This window comes from Catharus ustulatus, chromosome W (assembly GCF_009819885.2).
Source record: "Catharus ustulatus isolate bCatUst1 chromosome W, bCatUst1.pri.v2, whole genome shotgun sequence".
Classification (NCBI taxonomy): Eukaryota; Metazoa; Chordata; class Aves; order Passeriformes; family Turdidae; genus Catharus; species Catharus ustulatus.
In genome coordinates this window covers 5,386,782-5,404,479 of record NC_046261.2, presented here as the reverse complement: position 1 = coordinate 5,404,479, position 17,698 = coordinate 5,386,782, and the positions used below count along the sequence as shown (strand labels likewise).

The 17,698-nt window shown below is 46.9% G+C and overlaps 1 protein-coding gene across 6 annotated transcripts in view; it reads right to left on the bottom strand.

Moving 5' to 3' along the window:
* LOC117005044 (BDNF/NT-3 growth factors receptor-like) overlaps positions 1–17,698 on the bottom strand; it is a 333,795-nt gene that overhangs the window by 196,647 nt on the left and 119,450 nt on the right. For all 6 annotated transcript variants that reach the window (XM_033076269.1, XM_033076272.1, XM_033076273.1 and 3 more), the window contains 2 exons: positions 17,473–17,573; positions 12,013–12,112 (listed from right to left, as the gene is read on the bottom strand). In XM_033076269.1, the coding sequence (XP_032932160.1) occupies positions 12,013–12,112; positions 17,473–17,573 (201 nt within the window). The remainder of the gene's footprint in view (positions 1–12,012; positions 12,113–17,472; positions 17,574–17,698) is intronic.

Below are 17,698 nucleotides of genomic sequence, written 5' to 3'. Positions count from 1 at the left end.
AGACCTTTAGCAAGTGTTCTCACTTGACTTTTTATCTGATGTGTCCCTTCTGCTTATTTACTACCTTCTTTTCTGAAGAGTGTTACCTCTCTCCTTAATAACTTCTCTCTTGACCACTTCTGTCTTGTCTTTTTCTAACATCTCCCTGGATTTGCAACACCTAGTACATTCAGGTCACAATTCTGGGCATGGCTTCCTGTGATGTTGCAACTTATCAATCGATTCACATTATGCAGCATTAGTACTTATTGTACTCAAGTATTTTAGGGTGACACTAATTTGTTTTCAAAGCATCTTTTTCTTTTACAAAAAATTCGGTTATAGCTGCTTCTCAGCAACAACTTTATTAGAACAGACTTACATGGAAGTCAAACACTCTCAACAAGGAAATGCTAAAGGAAGCTGATAATACAGCTTTATTCCTGGCTATTAGAAGCAAATACTATAATGCAGAGTTTTGCAATGCAATATGAATCTAAGGAACACATGCAGAGCATTAGCACTGACTCATGCAAAACACTCTTCTAATTAGTGTATATCTGAGTTGATCTTAAAGAATAATCTTGTCTTCAAACTGCAAACCAAAACAAACAGTACTCAGCCAGCATTCTCTTGCATTGGACTCAATTCAAAACTGGAGTCTGCAACACATACAAATGGGTCACAAAATACTAGACTGTGAAAGGAAGACACGCACTTCGCACGTGCATGAAAAAATACCCATACTAAATATACAGTGCAGGAACATAGCCACTTAGTACTCCCTATTCTGGAGTCCTGGTTTAGAGCAAATTTGGGAGGAAACTTTCAAAGGGGTCCTCTAGAAAGCAGATTCAAGTGGTCCCTTCCCCAACTGGTTTGGGAAAAGATTTCCTTGGAGAAAAGTAGAAAAAAGCTGTTCATTTAACAAACAAAGTACTCATAGGCATAAAAAATGAATAACATTAAACAATAAAACCTTTCGCTATTCTGAAGAGATGGCAAATTCAGGAAGTCCTTTTCATGGGTTGTAGCTTGGCTGGCTCAGTCTCTTATCAGTCCCTCCTGTGCTGGAAAATGCCACGTCCTGGGTCCTGGTGGGCCACAGGCATGAGCTCCCAGTGTTTTTCTGGGTTTTCAGTCAAGAGCAGGGCTGATCAGCTTTAAGAAAAAGAAAAATCAGAGTCCAGGGAACTTCTCTGCCTCAACTAGCTAAAAAAACTAACTAAAAAGCAAAGAAGAGCTCTCTCCTGCTGCCCATGCTGCAGACAACACAGTCCATGAGCAAGAATGTGGGGGAGCAATTGCAATTTCTGCAAACAAAATGTGCTTCTTTTTTCCCCTACTCTTTGCTGTTGGAACCAGTCTTAAAGGTGCAGAACTTAATATACAGCATTAACAGAACAGATGATTGGGGATACAAGCATAATAAAGTCATCCTAAGAATGATGCACACATTCCATTTTCACAGTCTTTAGAAAGGACTCGTTTTCTCTAAAGATTTTTCTACTGCTCACTCATTTTTTCGCATGCGGATTTTCAGCTTGGGTTGTTTGTTTGTTTTTGTTATGTTATGTTTGGCTTTGCTGGTTTTTTTTAATGCCAAAATAGTGTGCTGAGCTCCAACTAGCTAGTCAATAAAAAATGCAAATGAAATCAAATTTCGGGATGTGGTGAAAAAGTTAAACAAAATGTGAAGTATGAAATCCTATGAACAGAAAACATGAAATAGCAATACCAGGAGACTAATTCTCTTCATGTTAATCTCAACTGGGAATTTATTAAATTCACAATGGTGCAAACTCCCTATGAAGTATAGTGGAATCATGGAATCATAGAATCATAGAATGGTTTGGGTTAGAAGGTACCTTAAAGATCATCTAGTTCCAACTCACCTGTCATGGGCAAGGACACCCTCCACTAGTCCAGGTTGCTCCAAGCCTCATCCAACCTGGCCTTAAACACTTCCAGGGATGGGGCCCCGGTAGGCCACAGGCATGAGCTCCTGGTGTTTTTCTGGGTTTTCAGTCCAGAGCAGGGTCAATCAGTTCCAAGAAAAAGAAAAGTCACAATCTGTGAAACTTCTCTGCCTCAGCTAGCAAAAAAACCTAACTAAAAGCAAAGGAGAGGGCTCTCCTGCTGTCCATGCTGCAGACAACACAGTCCGTGAGCAAGAATGTGGGGGAGTAAGTGCAGTTTCTGCAAACAAACTGTGTGCTTCTTTTCCTTCCAACTATGCTCTTGGAACCAGTCTTAAAGGTGCAAAACTTAATATCCAGCATAAACAGAACAGACGATTGGGGATACAAGCATCATAAAGTCACTCTAGAACAACCTCTTTTGAAGCAGCCCAGGACGTGGTCAGCCTTTTTGGCTGCGAGCGTAGATTGTTGGCTCACTGTTGGAATTAGGATTCTTGTATTTGTATTAAGAATGATGACATCCTTTTTGATAAATGAAGGTTTGAGTGCTGTAGCACTTAGTTCTCTCATTGGAAGGCAGTATCTCTAATATATAGTTATATATGAATTATGTTAAGAATGGGTTAAAGGAATAAATCCATACTATTTCCAATATGCAGTGCCAAAAAAGCAATGGTCCCTATTCATATCACTATGTTATAGAAAGTGAGAATATCAGGTGGTCCTAAGGGTTAACTGAAAATCTGTAAAATCTAATTCTCTTTGCTGTTGAGAAATTAATATAGGACCAAAACCTGAAATGCTTATTCTGATCATGCACAGACAAAACTCCCATTCAATTCAATGGAATTTTTTCCAGGGAGAGGATTTAAGATAGTACAATTGTTTGCATTCTACCACAGTTGCAAAAGCTATCTAGTTATTTTTTAATGCCAGTGCTGCTGAGGCTATTAAAATTAGCATAAATTTGATCTTTTAACCTTTCACTCATGCAATCTTGCAGAGGAGGGATGGATGTGATGGTGACAAGCTAGTATGCCAGACATTGCTTATTGCTGGGCTGGGAGCCAGCAGAAGTGACTTTTTCCTTCAGTATTGTAGCAGGATGTTCTGTCACAGCACAAGCTGGTTTGTAGCTGGGCAATTAATTTGGCCATAGATAAGACATTTGGTTCAAGTAGCCTGTTTTGATAAACAGGCCCCTAGGTGAACAATGATAGGATAGATTCAAACCCAAACAGGGATTTCACCCAATGAGTTCCATCCTAAGCTGTAGATGCCCATTGGTCAGAGAGTTGAGCAATCCAAATGCTCAACCAATCATATGTGTTTGCCCGGGAACTCCAAACTCTCTATTTAAGGAGAGTTCAGAAGAATAAAACGCTTTTGCCACATGGATGATAGAGTGTTGTGTCCTTTGTCTCCAACCTGGCACCAGCCAACATTACATCTGATGACCCTGACGAGATCTGACGTAGCCATACCCTGCACACAAAGCAGGAGAGACAAAAATGGCCAAGACCCAGGAAGCATTCACATCTGAAGAGAGGGGGAAGCAACAGTTGAGAGTTGCGGGAAAAACAGCCGAGAGCCAGGAATCCATTCACGTCCAAAAGAAACAGGGAAAACCAGACAGCTGGAAAGACAGCAAAAAATGAGGTGAGGAGACCCTAACCTACAGCGGAAAAGCTGAAAACTAGAAGAAAAATCAACCAAAGATATGGGAGGATATATCTCTGTGGATCAACACCCAGTCGTCCAGGTATGGACTGAGTTTTTAAATGAATGAGGCATAGATTATGAGGAAGAAACACCTTTATATTTAATATCATGGACAAAAAACCAAGGTGTAGAACCAAATAAAAAGATTGCATTAGATATAAATAATTGGACTAGAATTGGGGAACAAATAGATGCTGCTTTAAAAGGCGATCAAAGTGCCATCAAGGTTTTCAAACCTTGGAGGCTCATCTTAAAATTGATAAAACAGATAAAATCTGACTTGCGGAGTAGAACGGAGGGTGGTAGCTGGACATAGATGAGAGGCAGCAGCAGGGAGCACAGCCGATCCCCAACGGGCACTGGCATGGTAGATTGTGTACTTCCTCCATGCGCAGTGACTCCAGCAGGCAGCAGTGCTGAAGGGGACGCTCTGGCGCGTGGGGGAACAGCAGAGTCACTCCTGACAGTGGGTAAACAGCCCACCATCACCGGAGAGACTCCTCTGACCAGCAAACCCTTGACAGCTGGCAAAAAAGAGCCTGTGCCAGAGCAGCCAGACTGCTGTGCTGACTCAGTGCCCTGCACCATCCCAAGTTGCTATGGAGGTGCCTGGTAATGTGCTGGGACAAGTGGAAAAGCCCCAAGATGGCGGCAACTGCATGGCCACCAGTGGGGAAGAAGAAGCCGTGCCTCCTCCATGGGGCGTGGCTCCCCCTCTGATCCAGCCTTTGTGGGGTGTGGCTCTGTCTCCAACCCAGCCTTTGTGGGGTGTGGCTCTGGCCCCAGTCCAGCTTTTGTGGGGCATGCCTTCGCCTCTGATCCAGCCTCCGTGGGGTAGGGCTCCAGTTCCGATCCAGCCTCCATTGGCCATGGCTCCGGCCCCAACCCAGCCTTTGTGGGTTGAAGCCCCGGCAACAACCCAGCCTTTGTGGGGTGCGGCTCCAGCCCCAGTCCAGCCTCGAGGGGGCGTGCTTCTGCCTCAAGTCGCCATGGAAACATCTGCTTACAACTGCCACACGGGGGTGGGCCCCAATAAGACCTCACTACGAGTGCTCAGATACCAAGCCTGCGACACACCCAAAAGTGCACTGGAACCAGGAAATACCAACACCAAAGCTTGGACCCCACTCCTACTCTGAACCTCAGCCCTGATACTGCTGTTACCACAGCACCTACAGCCTCATCGCATCAGCAACCATGACTGGAACAGCCCCAAGAAACCACATCACTGATGGACACACAAGACACCCAGGAAGGGAACACACGTCTCCACCCTGCTGCCAACCCCTGGGAGGAAACACCTACAGTAATGCTGGCATCAGCTCCAGCCCCAAAGATGTTTCGATCACATGACATCTCTACCCAGTTATCTCAGTTATCTTCTGGATGGAAGTAAAACAAAAGGAGATGGAAAGTGGGGATGTGGAGGGAGCTGGACTAATTACTGTGCCTATGTCTTCATCACCACAAGAGGACTAGCAAAAGGAGGGAGATGGAGGGGGGACAATTATGACATTCCCAGTAATATGAGGTAATGGAACTACCCCTGATAAATATATGCCATTTAATTGGCAAGTTCTCTCAGAATTATGCCAGCTGGCTGCTAAACACAGATTGGGGTCCCCTGTTGCTGCAAATATGCTTCGATTCATAACTGCTAATGAACTGGCACCCTATAATATAAAACAAATTGCAAAATTACTCTGTGGTCCAGTGCAATATGTGATGTTTGAATCAACCTGGAGATCATATGCAGAGGAACAAGGACTAAAAAACCTCAAGACTTTCACAGCAAGATCCATGCTTTGGAGCAGAAGTCCCACAACCCATGGGACTACATGCCATGGTGGATCCACAAACCCAAGCCCCCTTAAACCCTTCAATATTAGCCTGAGCAAAAGAATTAGGGATATAAACCCTAAACAAGGTCACAAACCTGTCTGTGCCAACCCAAAGATATTAAAAAATAAGAAGAAACACCAATGAATTATACATGAAGTTCATGGAATGTTTGCAGGATGCTATGAAAAAACAAATTGCAAATAGTAAAACAAAGAATCAACTAATACTGCAACTAGCACAAAATAATACAGTCAAGGACTGTAGAAAGATTATAAATGCATTACCCAAAGAAAATCCATCCCTAGAAGAAATTATTAATGCATGTGCTAAGGTTGGAACTGGATCATATAACATGGATATGTTAGCCGATTCTTTTGCAACTGCGGTAAAGCTGACACTACATTGCTACAATTGTGGATGACAAGACCACGTGAAAGCGAACTACCTCAAAAAATCTGCCCCACAGAAGAAAGCTCAAGGACAGAGTAATGCAAATTCAACCTGTGACCAATGTGGAAAACCCAGACATGCAATCAAGGTATGCAAGGTATATCATATTAATGGTCAATTGCTTAAGAACCAGGGAAACGAGAAGCTGAGGCAAAAGGAAAAACATATGATGACACAAGTACTTTCTCATCCTCTAGCACAAGCCTGTGTGACCAGCTCACAGCAAGAACAAGGGGATCAGCTGGTCTGGATGTTTACACCTCAGTCCCAATAACCATAGACTCATTAGACATACATAAAGTCCCCCTCAAGGCCCAGGGGCCCATAGGGAAAGGACTAAGTATCCTCCTTCTGGAGAGATCCAGTACCCCCCTACAAGGTATCTTTGTGTACCCCAGTGTTATAAATGCAAATTTTACAGGACAAATACATGCCATGGTATCAACCCCTACTCCACCTGTAACTATCCCTGAAAAAAAACAGGATTGCTTAACTTATCCTTTTTAAGTCTTGTGTCCCCAAAGCAGATTCAAGGGAACAAGGAGACCAAGGCTTGGGATCAACAGGACAGCCCCAGGTATACTGGACTCATGTCATAGGTAATAATGGACCTATTATAGAGTGTACTGTTACTATGCCTAAGGCTAAGCCCTCGTAGATAGAGGTCAAGGGGTTGATTAACACAGGATCCAATGTCACTGTCATTTCTGTCTGCAAATGGCAGCCATCATGGCCTACTATACTTGCAAGATCTACCGTTGCTGGCATCAAAGGGACCACACAAAGCCATTTAAGCGTTAATCCTGTGTTGATCAAAAATGATAAAGGACAAACAGCTACAATTAAACCATAATTTATTGCAGAATGTATGAACTTATGGGGGAGGGATGTGTTGTCTACATGGGGAGTCTGGGTAGGGATGGATTTTTGACAGGGGCCATTGTATTAGAGGGCGAACAGTGTCCCACATTCTCTCTGAAATGGCTTACAACTCGGCGAGTGTGGGTTTCACAGGGGCCCCTTGTGAAAAAGAAATTAGAAGCCCTCAAAACCCTGGTTCAAGAACAACTGGTTCAAGGGCACATAGAACCATCTATGAGCCCTTGGAACACTCCAGTATTTGTCATAAAAAAGAAATCTAGTAAGTGGACATTATTCTATGACCTAAGAAAAATTAATTCTGTAATGGAAAGCATGGGTGCTTTGCAGCCTGGTATGCCATCTCCTACAATGATACCTGCTTCCTGTGACATCCTGATTATGGACTTGAAAGATTGTTTTTTCACCATTCTGTTACATCCAGATGATGCCCAAGGTTTGCTTTTACTATGCCCTCCATTAATAATGCTGCACCAGTGCAACGTTATCAATGGTGTGTTCTTCCACAGGGCATGAAAAACAGTCCTATGATCTGTCAGTGGTATGTGGCACAAGCACTCTCATCCATGAGACGACAATTTCCAGGGGCATACTGTTACCATTATATGGATGATATTCTGGTAGCAACTCGAACAAAAAGAAAACTTCCAGAGATTCAGCCAAGCTTGTTGCTAGCATTGAAAACATTTGGGCTGCAAGTAGCACCTGAAAAGGTGCAGCAGCAAGCACCCTGGAAATATTTGGGACTCAAAATAATGAATCAGACCATACAGCCACAAACTATTCAATTTTCAATATTCAATATTCAATTAATTCGGCCATAGATAAGACATTTGGTTCAAGTAGCCTGTTTTGATAAACAGGCCCCTAGGTGAACAATGATAGGATAGATTCAAACCCAAACAGGGATTTCACCCAATGAGTTCCATCCTAAGCTGCAGATGCCCATTGGTCAGAGAGCTGAGCAATCCAAACGCCCAACCAATCATATGTGTTTGCCCGGGAACTCCAAACTCTCTATTTAAGGAGAGTTCACAAGAATAAAACGCTTTTGTCACATGGATCATAGAGTGTCATATCATTTGTCTCTGACCTGGCACCAGCCAACGTTACATGTTCTACCTAAGTGGGGGTAAAATAGCTCAAACCCTGCCCTATTAGAAAAAGTTATCAGTGACTGATGGAAGTGGGGATCATGCTGCTTTTGGTGTCAAAGAGTGCTGAGACTATCCTGATTCAATAATTCCAAAGTTAAATATTCTGAGTGTGTGAAAAAGAATGTTTCCTCGCAGAAACTGGCACTGGTGAGGATGTGGAAAAGTTCCTGATAAAGGAACCAACAAGTGATAGTACTGATAGCTTCTCTAAAGCTGCTGTGCTTACACAACTGGCCCAGAAACATATGACTGATAGTCAAACACTTTATGCTATAAAAGCTCAGCTCCACTTTTTAATTGCAGGGACTTTTAATACACCCCTTCCAGGAGTGTGCATGGCGATCTCTCCCTTGAGAGGCAACATCCCTCAAGGTCACTCCTCGAGGTTGAGCAAAACAGATTTGCCCATAGCCATTGGTATGGGTAACATCAATCTGTACTTAATAATTATTAAGCTAGTTTTGAAATTATTGATTTAATAAACTGTGCACTATACTAGTAATTATAGCTATCTATACGGTGTGGTAAATAATTATGATTAAAGATTTTTAGTCTAATCATTATCATAATCAATTTAAATTAATCATTTATTTTATCCACATAAATATGTTTGGTTTTCCATCCTTTATCTTGTGGAACAAAGTTATATAAAGGCTCAGTTATACCTGTATAATCCTTTAGACATAAAACTATTGAAGAAGTATGGGACTGCACCCAGACTTCTCTCCAAAAAGTTTAGAAAGCAAATTGGTGCTTTCTGAACCCTGTGACTCAACGGGAGGGTCTTCCTTATAAACCTCGTTCAAAGCTTCCATTCTGTCTACAACAACTATCTTCTCTCCCTTCTTCTCTTTAGGGCCCAAAAAGAAGCAGGAAAAAGGTAAATAAGCAAGCCCATATCTTTGGAAAATCAGCCCTAACTGGAGACAGGGCAGCATGCTCATCAGCACAAAGATCTGCTGAAACCATCCATCATATCTGTGCCTCTGAAGCATTGTGCTCTGTATCAACAGAGATAAGGCACCTCAGAAAAGAGATTCCAGGAACCATCAGTGTGTAGCAGCGTCATTTGGCTTCTATCATGGTGGAAGAGCCTCACAGGTAACCAGATGTCGCTGGTATCTCAAGGGAGGTACCAGGCTCTGCGGGGATGGGACATCCCACAGCCTTTGGGGTCCTTGGGTTTTGCTGTCTGCTTACTCTTCTCTGTCATGCTGATACCAAAAAGGTTAATTCAATTTCTACTGTAACTGTGAGCTTTTAGTAGAAAGACACTGTGACTGTGAACTTTTAGCAGAGAAGACAGTGTCTGAAGGCCTTTAGCAGAGAAAGAAGTCATGCAGAAATTTATTCCCCGTGCAAGGATGTTAGAAGATAAAGAGGAGGCATCTGGCTCAGGAATGGGGCTATAGCCAAAACAAGGACTGAGTCTGACAACTTAGGGAGCATGCGGAGGGGTTTCATTGTAATAGAAAAATTAAAACATGCATGTAGTGACTGTATATTAGCAACACACTTGTAGAAATTGGGGGGCATGTTAAGAGGAGTGATCCCCTATGCCTTCCAGGTGACTAAACCTGTGATCCACAATATTACATCATCCAGTTGAAACTCCCTGCCCCAGGGGAAGTACCTGGGTGTTCCTACCTGAATCTGAGTGAATGTAAACTCGATAGAGGTTGTGTTTTGGGGATTTCTTCCCACCCCTTCTTTGGGATTTCCACCACCACCACCTGGAAAATCTACAACCACCAATACAACGAAGGCTGAGATTCTCACTTTGGCCAACAAACACTCAAATTGTAACAACCAAGTCTCATTGTGAGGCCTACCAGTGGTGAGATCTTTCTACTTTTATCCTTTCCTTCTCATACATTTTCTTAAATGATATTTTTATGCTTTTATATTGTCATATTACTATAGTTAACTACAACCAAAACTGCTACATATCTGTTTTCCTGTGGAACCAAATTGTTCTACAATAAACCCTACATATGTATATTTACAAGCACTGATCATTTGGCATAGTTTCACTCTAATCTCCCCTAAGGGATCTATTAACAAGAATCTGGGTCACCATGGCCTTCTAGGGAGGGTTGTAACAGGAACTCTCTTCTACACAGATTATACAAATACTAAATATACAGTAGATATCTCTGAAAAGACCACGGTCAAGAACAAGTCAAAATCATCAAAATATACTACTATGGAGAAAAAATTTGTGTAGTACCATGTCATAAGCACAAGAAAGAGGAAGGACAGGTTAACAGGAACCTACCAAAAAAATCCCTTACCACTGTCTCCACAGATTTTCATCTACACATCTCCAGATCAAAAGCTCATCTCCTTTAGCACACAGAAAGGCATATTCTGGGCATCTCAACAAGATAACTGAGTGTGTGTGTGTGTGTGCTTTTTTTCTTTTGGGTTGGGACAGAAAGCTGTTTATTTTCTAACATACAATTTCACCAATATCTCTAGACACAGACTGACGAGATCAGTACAGTAATACCATACTGTAGTTGTTACAAGTACCTCTGTGTTTCCTGTGTCTCCATCTTGCTGTAAATTAAATGGATTAATTAATTAACAGTTGTTAGTTCCCTTTCCATAAGGGCTTGAGCATTAGCTATTCTCTCCAACTGCCATTTCCCAAGACAAATACATAAACTCAAGATAATATATCCATAAGAAAGCACTGTAAATGCATGTTCCCCTCTTGCCATTGAATCTATGTATTGGGTTCAAAGGGCAAAGTTTGGGTAGTGAAGGAGGTTGCAGGGATGGCTTCTGTGAAACACATTTAAAAATTATGATTAAAATATGCATTCATTACCCAATCTACAATCTTTGAAAACTTCAGTTATATCAAAATAAAGAATTTCCTACACCAAAATCAGAAGAACATCATTGCAACATCGACAAAAGTGGACAATTTATGGACACTCCACTCCTTGTCCCCTTACCACATTTATAAAAAAAATAATTCTCCACAATTATTCCCTGCTCTGCAACTGTCCAGTCCATGTTTTGCCCGTTGCCTCTCCCAATTACTGTCCCTATCTTGAATTTCTGCCTCTCCAGAACATGTGGTGGATTAATGTTGGCAGGCTGTCTGTCAGGTACCCACCAAGCTGCTTTACCAACTCAGCTTGAGGAAGATTGCTAATTAATAACAGAATAGGAGAGTGAGAAATAAAACTAAAAACATCTTTTCCCCCTTGCCCCCTTTCTTCCCAGGCTCAACTTCACTCACAAATCTTCAATATGCTTTCCCTCCCAGCCCCTGCGAAGCATGGGAGGATGGGGAATGAGAGTTACAGTCCATTCACAATACTTCATCTCTGCTGATCCTTCCTCATCCTTTCTCTTGGCTTTTATTGCTGACCACAACATAATATGGTATGGAATATCCCTGTGACCAGTTTGGGTCAGTTGGCCTGGTTATCTTCCCTTCAATCCTCTTGACCACCCTGAGCCTACTGGCCTTTTGGGGGGGGATTAGAGAGAGCACGCTGATGCTGTGTCAGTGCAGCTCAGCAGTAGCCAAAACGTTGGTGTGTTCTCAACATCTTTCTAGCTACAAATGCAAAACACAGCACTGTGAGGGCTGCTATGGAGAAAGTTAAACACATCACAACCAGACCAAATACAGTTTATCACATCAAGGCAGCATTTATAGTACTGTCTGAAGTACCTCTAGCATAGATTGTTGCCAAATATTTGTAATCAAAACCTTATAATAATAATTTTAATTTCTTATCTTCTACTTCCCTACAGTGACACAAGTGGCATTTTATTCCAGGAAGTGTTGCATGGGGCTGTGCAGCTGAAGAGAAAGAAATAGGATTTGTGATAAGAAAAAACAGAGCAGAATATTCAAAACAAAATTATATATTCTTATCTACATTTGTCTCTGCTCTTACCTGACAAATAAATGAAGCACAAAATGTGATGGCACTTTATCTAGCTATCTTGACTGTTCTTGCTGCAGATACCTATGGCATAAACTTGTACAACCCATAACAATTACAGGAGATATAAAAAATGAACCTGCTTACCTTTCATTCCAAACTTAGAATGTTTTCCAAACTTCAGAATTATAAGTGTTATTACTAAGCCTGTGCACACCAGTGTTGCACTTCCCACCATAATATACACCTAAAAAAGAAGACGCAAACAGATTTTTTCATTAATCATCTTCAAACATGTTCAGCATACATTCAGATTTACCCATTAACTCAACCTCATGAAGTTCAACAAGGCAAACTGCAAGGTGCTGCATCTGTGTTGGGGCAATCCCCAATATTGATACAGACTGGGGGATGAATGAATTGAGAGCAACCCTGCGGAGAAGGACTTCGGGATACTGGTGGATGAAAAACTGTATGTGAACTGGCAATGTGTGCTCACAGCCCGGAAAGGCAACCACATCCTGGGCTGCATCAAAAGCAGTGTGAACAGCAGGTCAAGGGAGGTGATTATCCATTTCTACTCCATTTTCAGGAGACCCCACTTGGAGTACTGTGTCCACTTCTGGCACCCCCAGTAGAAGAAAGGCATGGAGTTAGAGCAAATTAAGAGGAGGGCTATGAAAATGGTTAGAGGGCTGAAGCACCTCTGCTATGAAGACAGGCTGGGAGAGTTGGGGTTGATCAACCTGGAGAAGGCACCAGGGGAGACCTTATTGAAGTTTTTCAATACTTAAAGGGGGTTTTAGAAAGAGACAGACTTTTTCCCAGGGCCTGCAGTAACAGGAGAAGGGGAACTGGCTTTAAACTGAAGGAAGGTAGGTTTAGATTAGATATTAGGAAGAAATTCTTTACTGTGAGGATGGTGAAACACTGGAACATATTTCCCAGAGAAGTTGTGGATGCCACATCATTGGAAGTGTTTGAGGGCAGGTTGGACAGGGCTTTAAGCAACCTGCTCTCATGAAAAATGTCCCTACTCATAGCAGGAGGGGTTGGACTAGATGATCTTTAAAGGCCCCTTCCAACCCAAACCATCTATGATTTTATGATGTATGTAGACATTAATTTCAAATAGGAAACATTTGCACTCAGATCAGAGTACAGAAATGAGTTGTTTCCTGAAGTTTTTTCTATCCTGCAGAGAATAGAGACTGACACTTCTGAGAAACACACATTCAAGGCAGATGGAAGAGAATGCACATCATCCCTTTCCCTTCCAGAAGAATGTCACACTTTGAGAAAACACATAAGAAAGGCACATAAGGGAACACTTTTTTTTTTTTACTCTGAGGGTAGTTGAACATTGGCAAAGGTTGTGGAAATTGGAAACATTTATCCTTGGAGATACTCGAAACCTGACTAGATACAGTCCTGGACAACGTCCCGTAGCTAGCTCTGCTTTGAGCAGGGAACTTAGACTAGATGATATGCAGAGATACCTTCCAGTCTCAGTTATTCTGTGATTCTGTTATCAGAAAAGATAAAACTGTCTGGGATCTTCCGGATTTTTTAGCAAAGTATGTCTCCATGAAGCAACCACTGTCAATGTCAGGGACTGGAAGCTATCAAAGTTAATGCTCCTACTGCACTTAACAAATAGAAACAGAACAAACTTGAAGTTTTAGGAGCCTTCCTCACTGGTCTTATACATTTTCACTTCCCAACCATTAGCACTGGAGACAGCCACTGGGTAGCCTTTCTCCCATCTGCACAAGACACATTTCTCTGTCATCACTTTCAGATGTATTGAGAAAAAACCTAGTCTTCATACTTTCCTTTTTCACTGTCTCCCAACTCACAATTTGAAACAAATGTGTGCATTGCCTTGCAGACTGATCAATGCCTGCATCAGAGAGGCAGCATTACTAACCAGACCAGCCGCCTGCTACCAGTTTCCAACAATTCATGATATTTAATACTCAGTTTCCAACATCATGATAGGTGAGGCAGCAGACCCACCAATTCAGCTGCCTGTACTAAGATCCACTACTAATTATCTTATCAAAAAGCTACATGAAATCACACATTAAAACCATAGAATTTGAAAGTTCATTACACCATGCCTTCTTTGTAAATCTTAGGTTAACAAATTACAGGTTGTTGCTCAAAAAAGCATGTAACAAATTAGCAACTTTAGAATGAAAAGTCATCCACTCTCAAAAAACAGGGTGAGGGAAGAGTGAGGCCTGCATTGATTTTTTTTTCCCTCTTGAGTTTGATCACTACATATTACAGTAATTTCACGAATACAAGCTGCACTGAGTATAAGCCGCATCTCTGGGTGTTGGCAAATATTTCGTTTTTTGTCCATAAATAAGCCACACCTGAGTATAAGCCGCTCTGTCGTTTGCAGCGAGGACCCGGGTGCAACAAAGTCACCAAATAGTAACAGAACCGCGGCAGGGCGGGGTTTACTGGCTTGGTTCGGGCTGTGCAGGCTCGGCCCGCTCGGGGCTGCTGACGGGGCCAGGTGGCCCAGCCCGACGCTGCCGCTCGGCAGGGCCGCTCGGGGCCAGCCACCGCTGCCACTGGGCTCGGTCACCACAGCCCGGCGCTGCCTCGCGGTGGCAGGCAGGGACAGAGCCCCCCCCCGCTCCCACAGCGGCGGAGGTGGGCGGGGACGGAGCACCCCGCCACCTCCCCGGGCCACGGCAATGGCGGCGCGAAACCCCCCCGTCTCTCCCCCGGGTTGCGGCAGAGGAGGGAAGGAGAGAGCTCTCCCTCCTCTCTCCCCGCCCCCCGTGCTGCCTGCAGGGAGCCAGGCTCCATCCGCAGTGCAACAGAGTAACAATTTGTAACAATTGCGAAATGCTGGCTTTGCAGCTGCTCGGCTCGGCACTCTGGCTGGCACTTCTGAGGTTGTAAATGTCAGAAAATTATTCACATATTAGCCGCTCCTGAGTATTAGCCGCATTTCCGGTTTGGGAGAAAAATCTTAGTCAAAATGGTGCGACTTGTATTCGTGAAATTACAGTAATTTCACGACTATAAGGCGCACCCTTATGACTAAAATTTTTCCCTAAACCCGGAAGTGCGCCTTATAGTCCGGTGCGCCTTATCTGATCTACAAAGTTGCAAAATTTTCCACCCCGGAAGTGAGAGCCGCGAGGGGGGGCGGCGCCGCGGGAGCGCCGAGTAGCCATGGTGGGGCAGCCGCGGGCAGTCCCAGGCACAGGGAGCAGCGCGGGCTGGAAGGCAGAGGGCGGCCCCGGGCAGCCCCAGGCATGGGGAGCAGCGCGGGCTGGAAGGCGGGGCGTGGCCCCGGGCAGCCCCGGGCACAGGGAGCAGCGTGGACTGGAAGGCGGGGCGTGGCCCCGGGCAGCCCCGGGCACGGGGAGCAGTGCGGGCTGGAAGGCGGGGGACGGCCCCCGGCGGCTCCGGGCACAGGGAGCAGCGTGGACTGGAAGGCGGGGCGTGGCCCCGGGCAGCCCCAGGCACAGGGAGCAGCGTGGACTGGAAGGCGGGGCGTGGCCCCGGGCAGCCCCGGGCACGGGGAACAGCGTGGACTGGAAGGCGGGGCGTGGCCCCGGGCAGCCCCAGGCACAGGGAGCAGCGTGGACTGGAAGGCAGGGCGTGGCCCCGGGCAGCCCCGGGCACGGGGAGCAGTGCGGGCTGGAAGGCGGGGCGTGGCCCCGGCGGCTCCGGGCACAGGGAGCAGCGTGGACTGGAAGGCGGGGCGTGGCCCCGGGCAGCCCCGGGCACGGGGAGCAGTGCGGGCTGGAAGGCGGGGGACGGCCCCCGGCGGCTCCGGGCACAGGGAGCAGCGTGGACTGGAAGGCGGGGCGTGGCCCCGGGCAGCCCCAGGCACAGGGAGCAGCGTGGACTGGAAGGCGGGGCGTGGCCCCGGGCAGCCCCGGGCACGGGGAGCAGTGCGGGCTGGAAGGCGGGGGACGGCCCCCGGCGGCTCCGGGCACAGGGAGCAGCGTGGACTGGAAGGCGGGGCGTGGCCCCGGGCAGCCCCAGGCACAGGGAGCAGCGTGGACTGGAAGGCGGGGCGTGGCCCCGGGCAGCCCCGGGCACGGGGAGCAGCGTGGACTGGAAGGCGGGGCGTGGCCCCGGGCAGCCCCAGGCACAGGGAGCAGCGTGGACTGGAAGGCGGGGCGTGGCCCCGGGCAGCCCCGGGCACGGGGAGCAGTGCGGGCTGGAAGGCAGGGGGCGGCCCTGGGTGCCCCAGGTACCGGGAGCAGCGCGGGCAGGGAGGTGTTACTACTTTGTAACTTTGTTGTGCGCAGCGGCCTGAGCCGACGGGACCACAGTGCTGGGGGCAGCGGCGCCACAGCTGATAGGGGCCGACGGGACCACAGTGCTGGGGGCAGCGGCGCCACAGCTGATAGGGGCAGGCGCAGCCAGCGGGGCTGCGGTGCTGGCGGCAGCGGCGCCACAGCTGATAGGGGCCGACGGGACCACAGTGCTGGGGGCAGCGGCGCCACAGCTGATAGGGGCAGGCGCAGCCAGCGGGGCTGCGGTGCTGGCGGCAGCGGGGCCACAGGCCGATAGGGGCCGACGGGACCACAGTGCTGGGGGCAGCGGCGCCACAGCTGATAGGGGCAGGCGCAGCCAGCGGGGCTGCGGTGCTGGCGGCAGCGGGGCCACAGGCCGATAGGGGCCGACGGGACCACAGTGCTGGGGGCAGCGGCGCCACAGCTGATAGGGGCAGGCGCAGCCAGCGGGGCTGCGGTGCTGGCGGCAGCGGCGCCACAGGCCGATAGGGGCCGACGGGACCACAGTGCTGGGGGCAGCGGCGCCACAGCTGATAGGGGCAGGCGCAGCCAGCGGGGCTGCAGTGCTGGCAGCAGCGGGGCCACAGGCCGATAGGGGCCGACGGGACCACAGTGCTGGGGGCAGCGGCGCCACAGCTGATAGGGGCAGGCGCAGCCAGCGGGGCTGCGGTGCTGGAGGCAGCGGGGCCACAGCCCAATAGGGGCCGACGGGGCCGCAGTGCGCCGAGCCGAGCGAGGGATGGGAGGCAGGGCAGTGGCGGCGCGGGGCAAGCCCGCCGACATGGGGGCACCCGTAGCACCAGGGAACTCTGGAGCAGCGGGGCCCTGGGGACGCCGCACGGAGCGGCGGAGGGCTTTCTCCGGCCCCGGGGACGCCACACGGAGCGGCGGCGGGCATTTTCCGGCCCTGGGGACACCGCACGGAGCGGCGGCGGGCATTTTCCGGCCCCGGGGACGCCGCACGGAATGGCGGATACAGGCAGGCCCGGGGGCCAATGGCTGCCGGGTTGGGGCGGGGCCTTGGCCAGCAACCACGCGGGGGGAGCTGGGGGCGGAGCCTCGCTAAAAAAAAAAAAAAAAAAAAAAAAAAAAAAGTTCGCCTTATAGTCCGGTGCGCCTTATCTGATCTGCAAAGTTGCAAAATTTACCGACTCCCGGGGGGTGCGCCTTATAGTCCGGTGCGCCTTATGGTCGTGAAATTACTGTACTGTAATAGCTCTTGTGTTCTGATAGCTTAGAATGCCATTACAATCTTTGCAGTTTGATTAGTTGTATAGTCAAAAAAATCTTCCAAGATTATAGATAGGGAAACAATGTATATACTTACAGTGATGTTATTTTCATTCTCTTTGTTGGAAACATCTGCAGAAGTGATTCGATTACTATTATTCATGGTGTCTCCAAGATCATTAGGCATGGTTTCATACTCTTAGGAAAGGAGGGGAAAGGGTTGTCTTTATTATTTTAGCTTTGTTATGCCATAATGACAGTAACACTTATCAGAATTCTTATGACTTTAAAAATTTTACATTATTTCTATGGTACCTGGTATT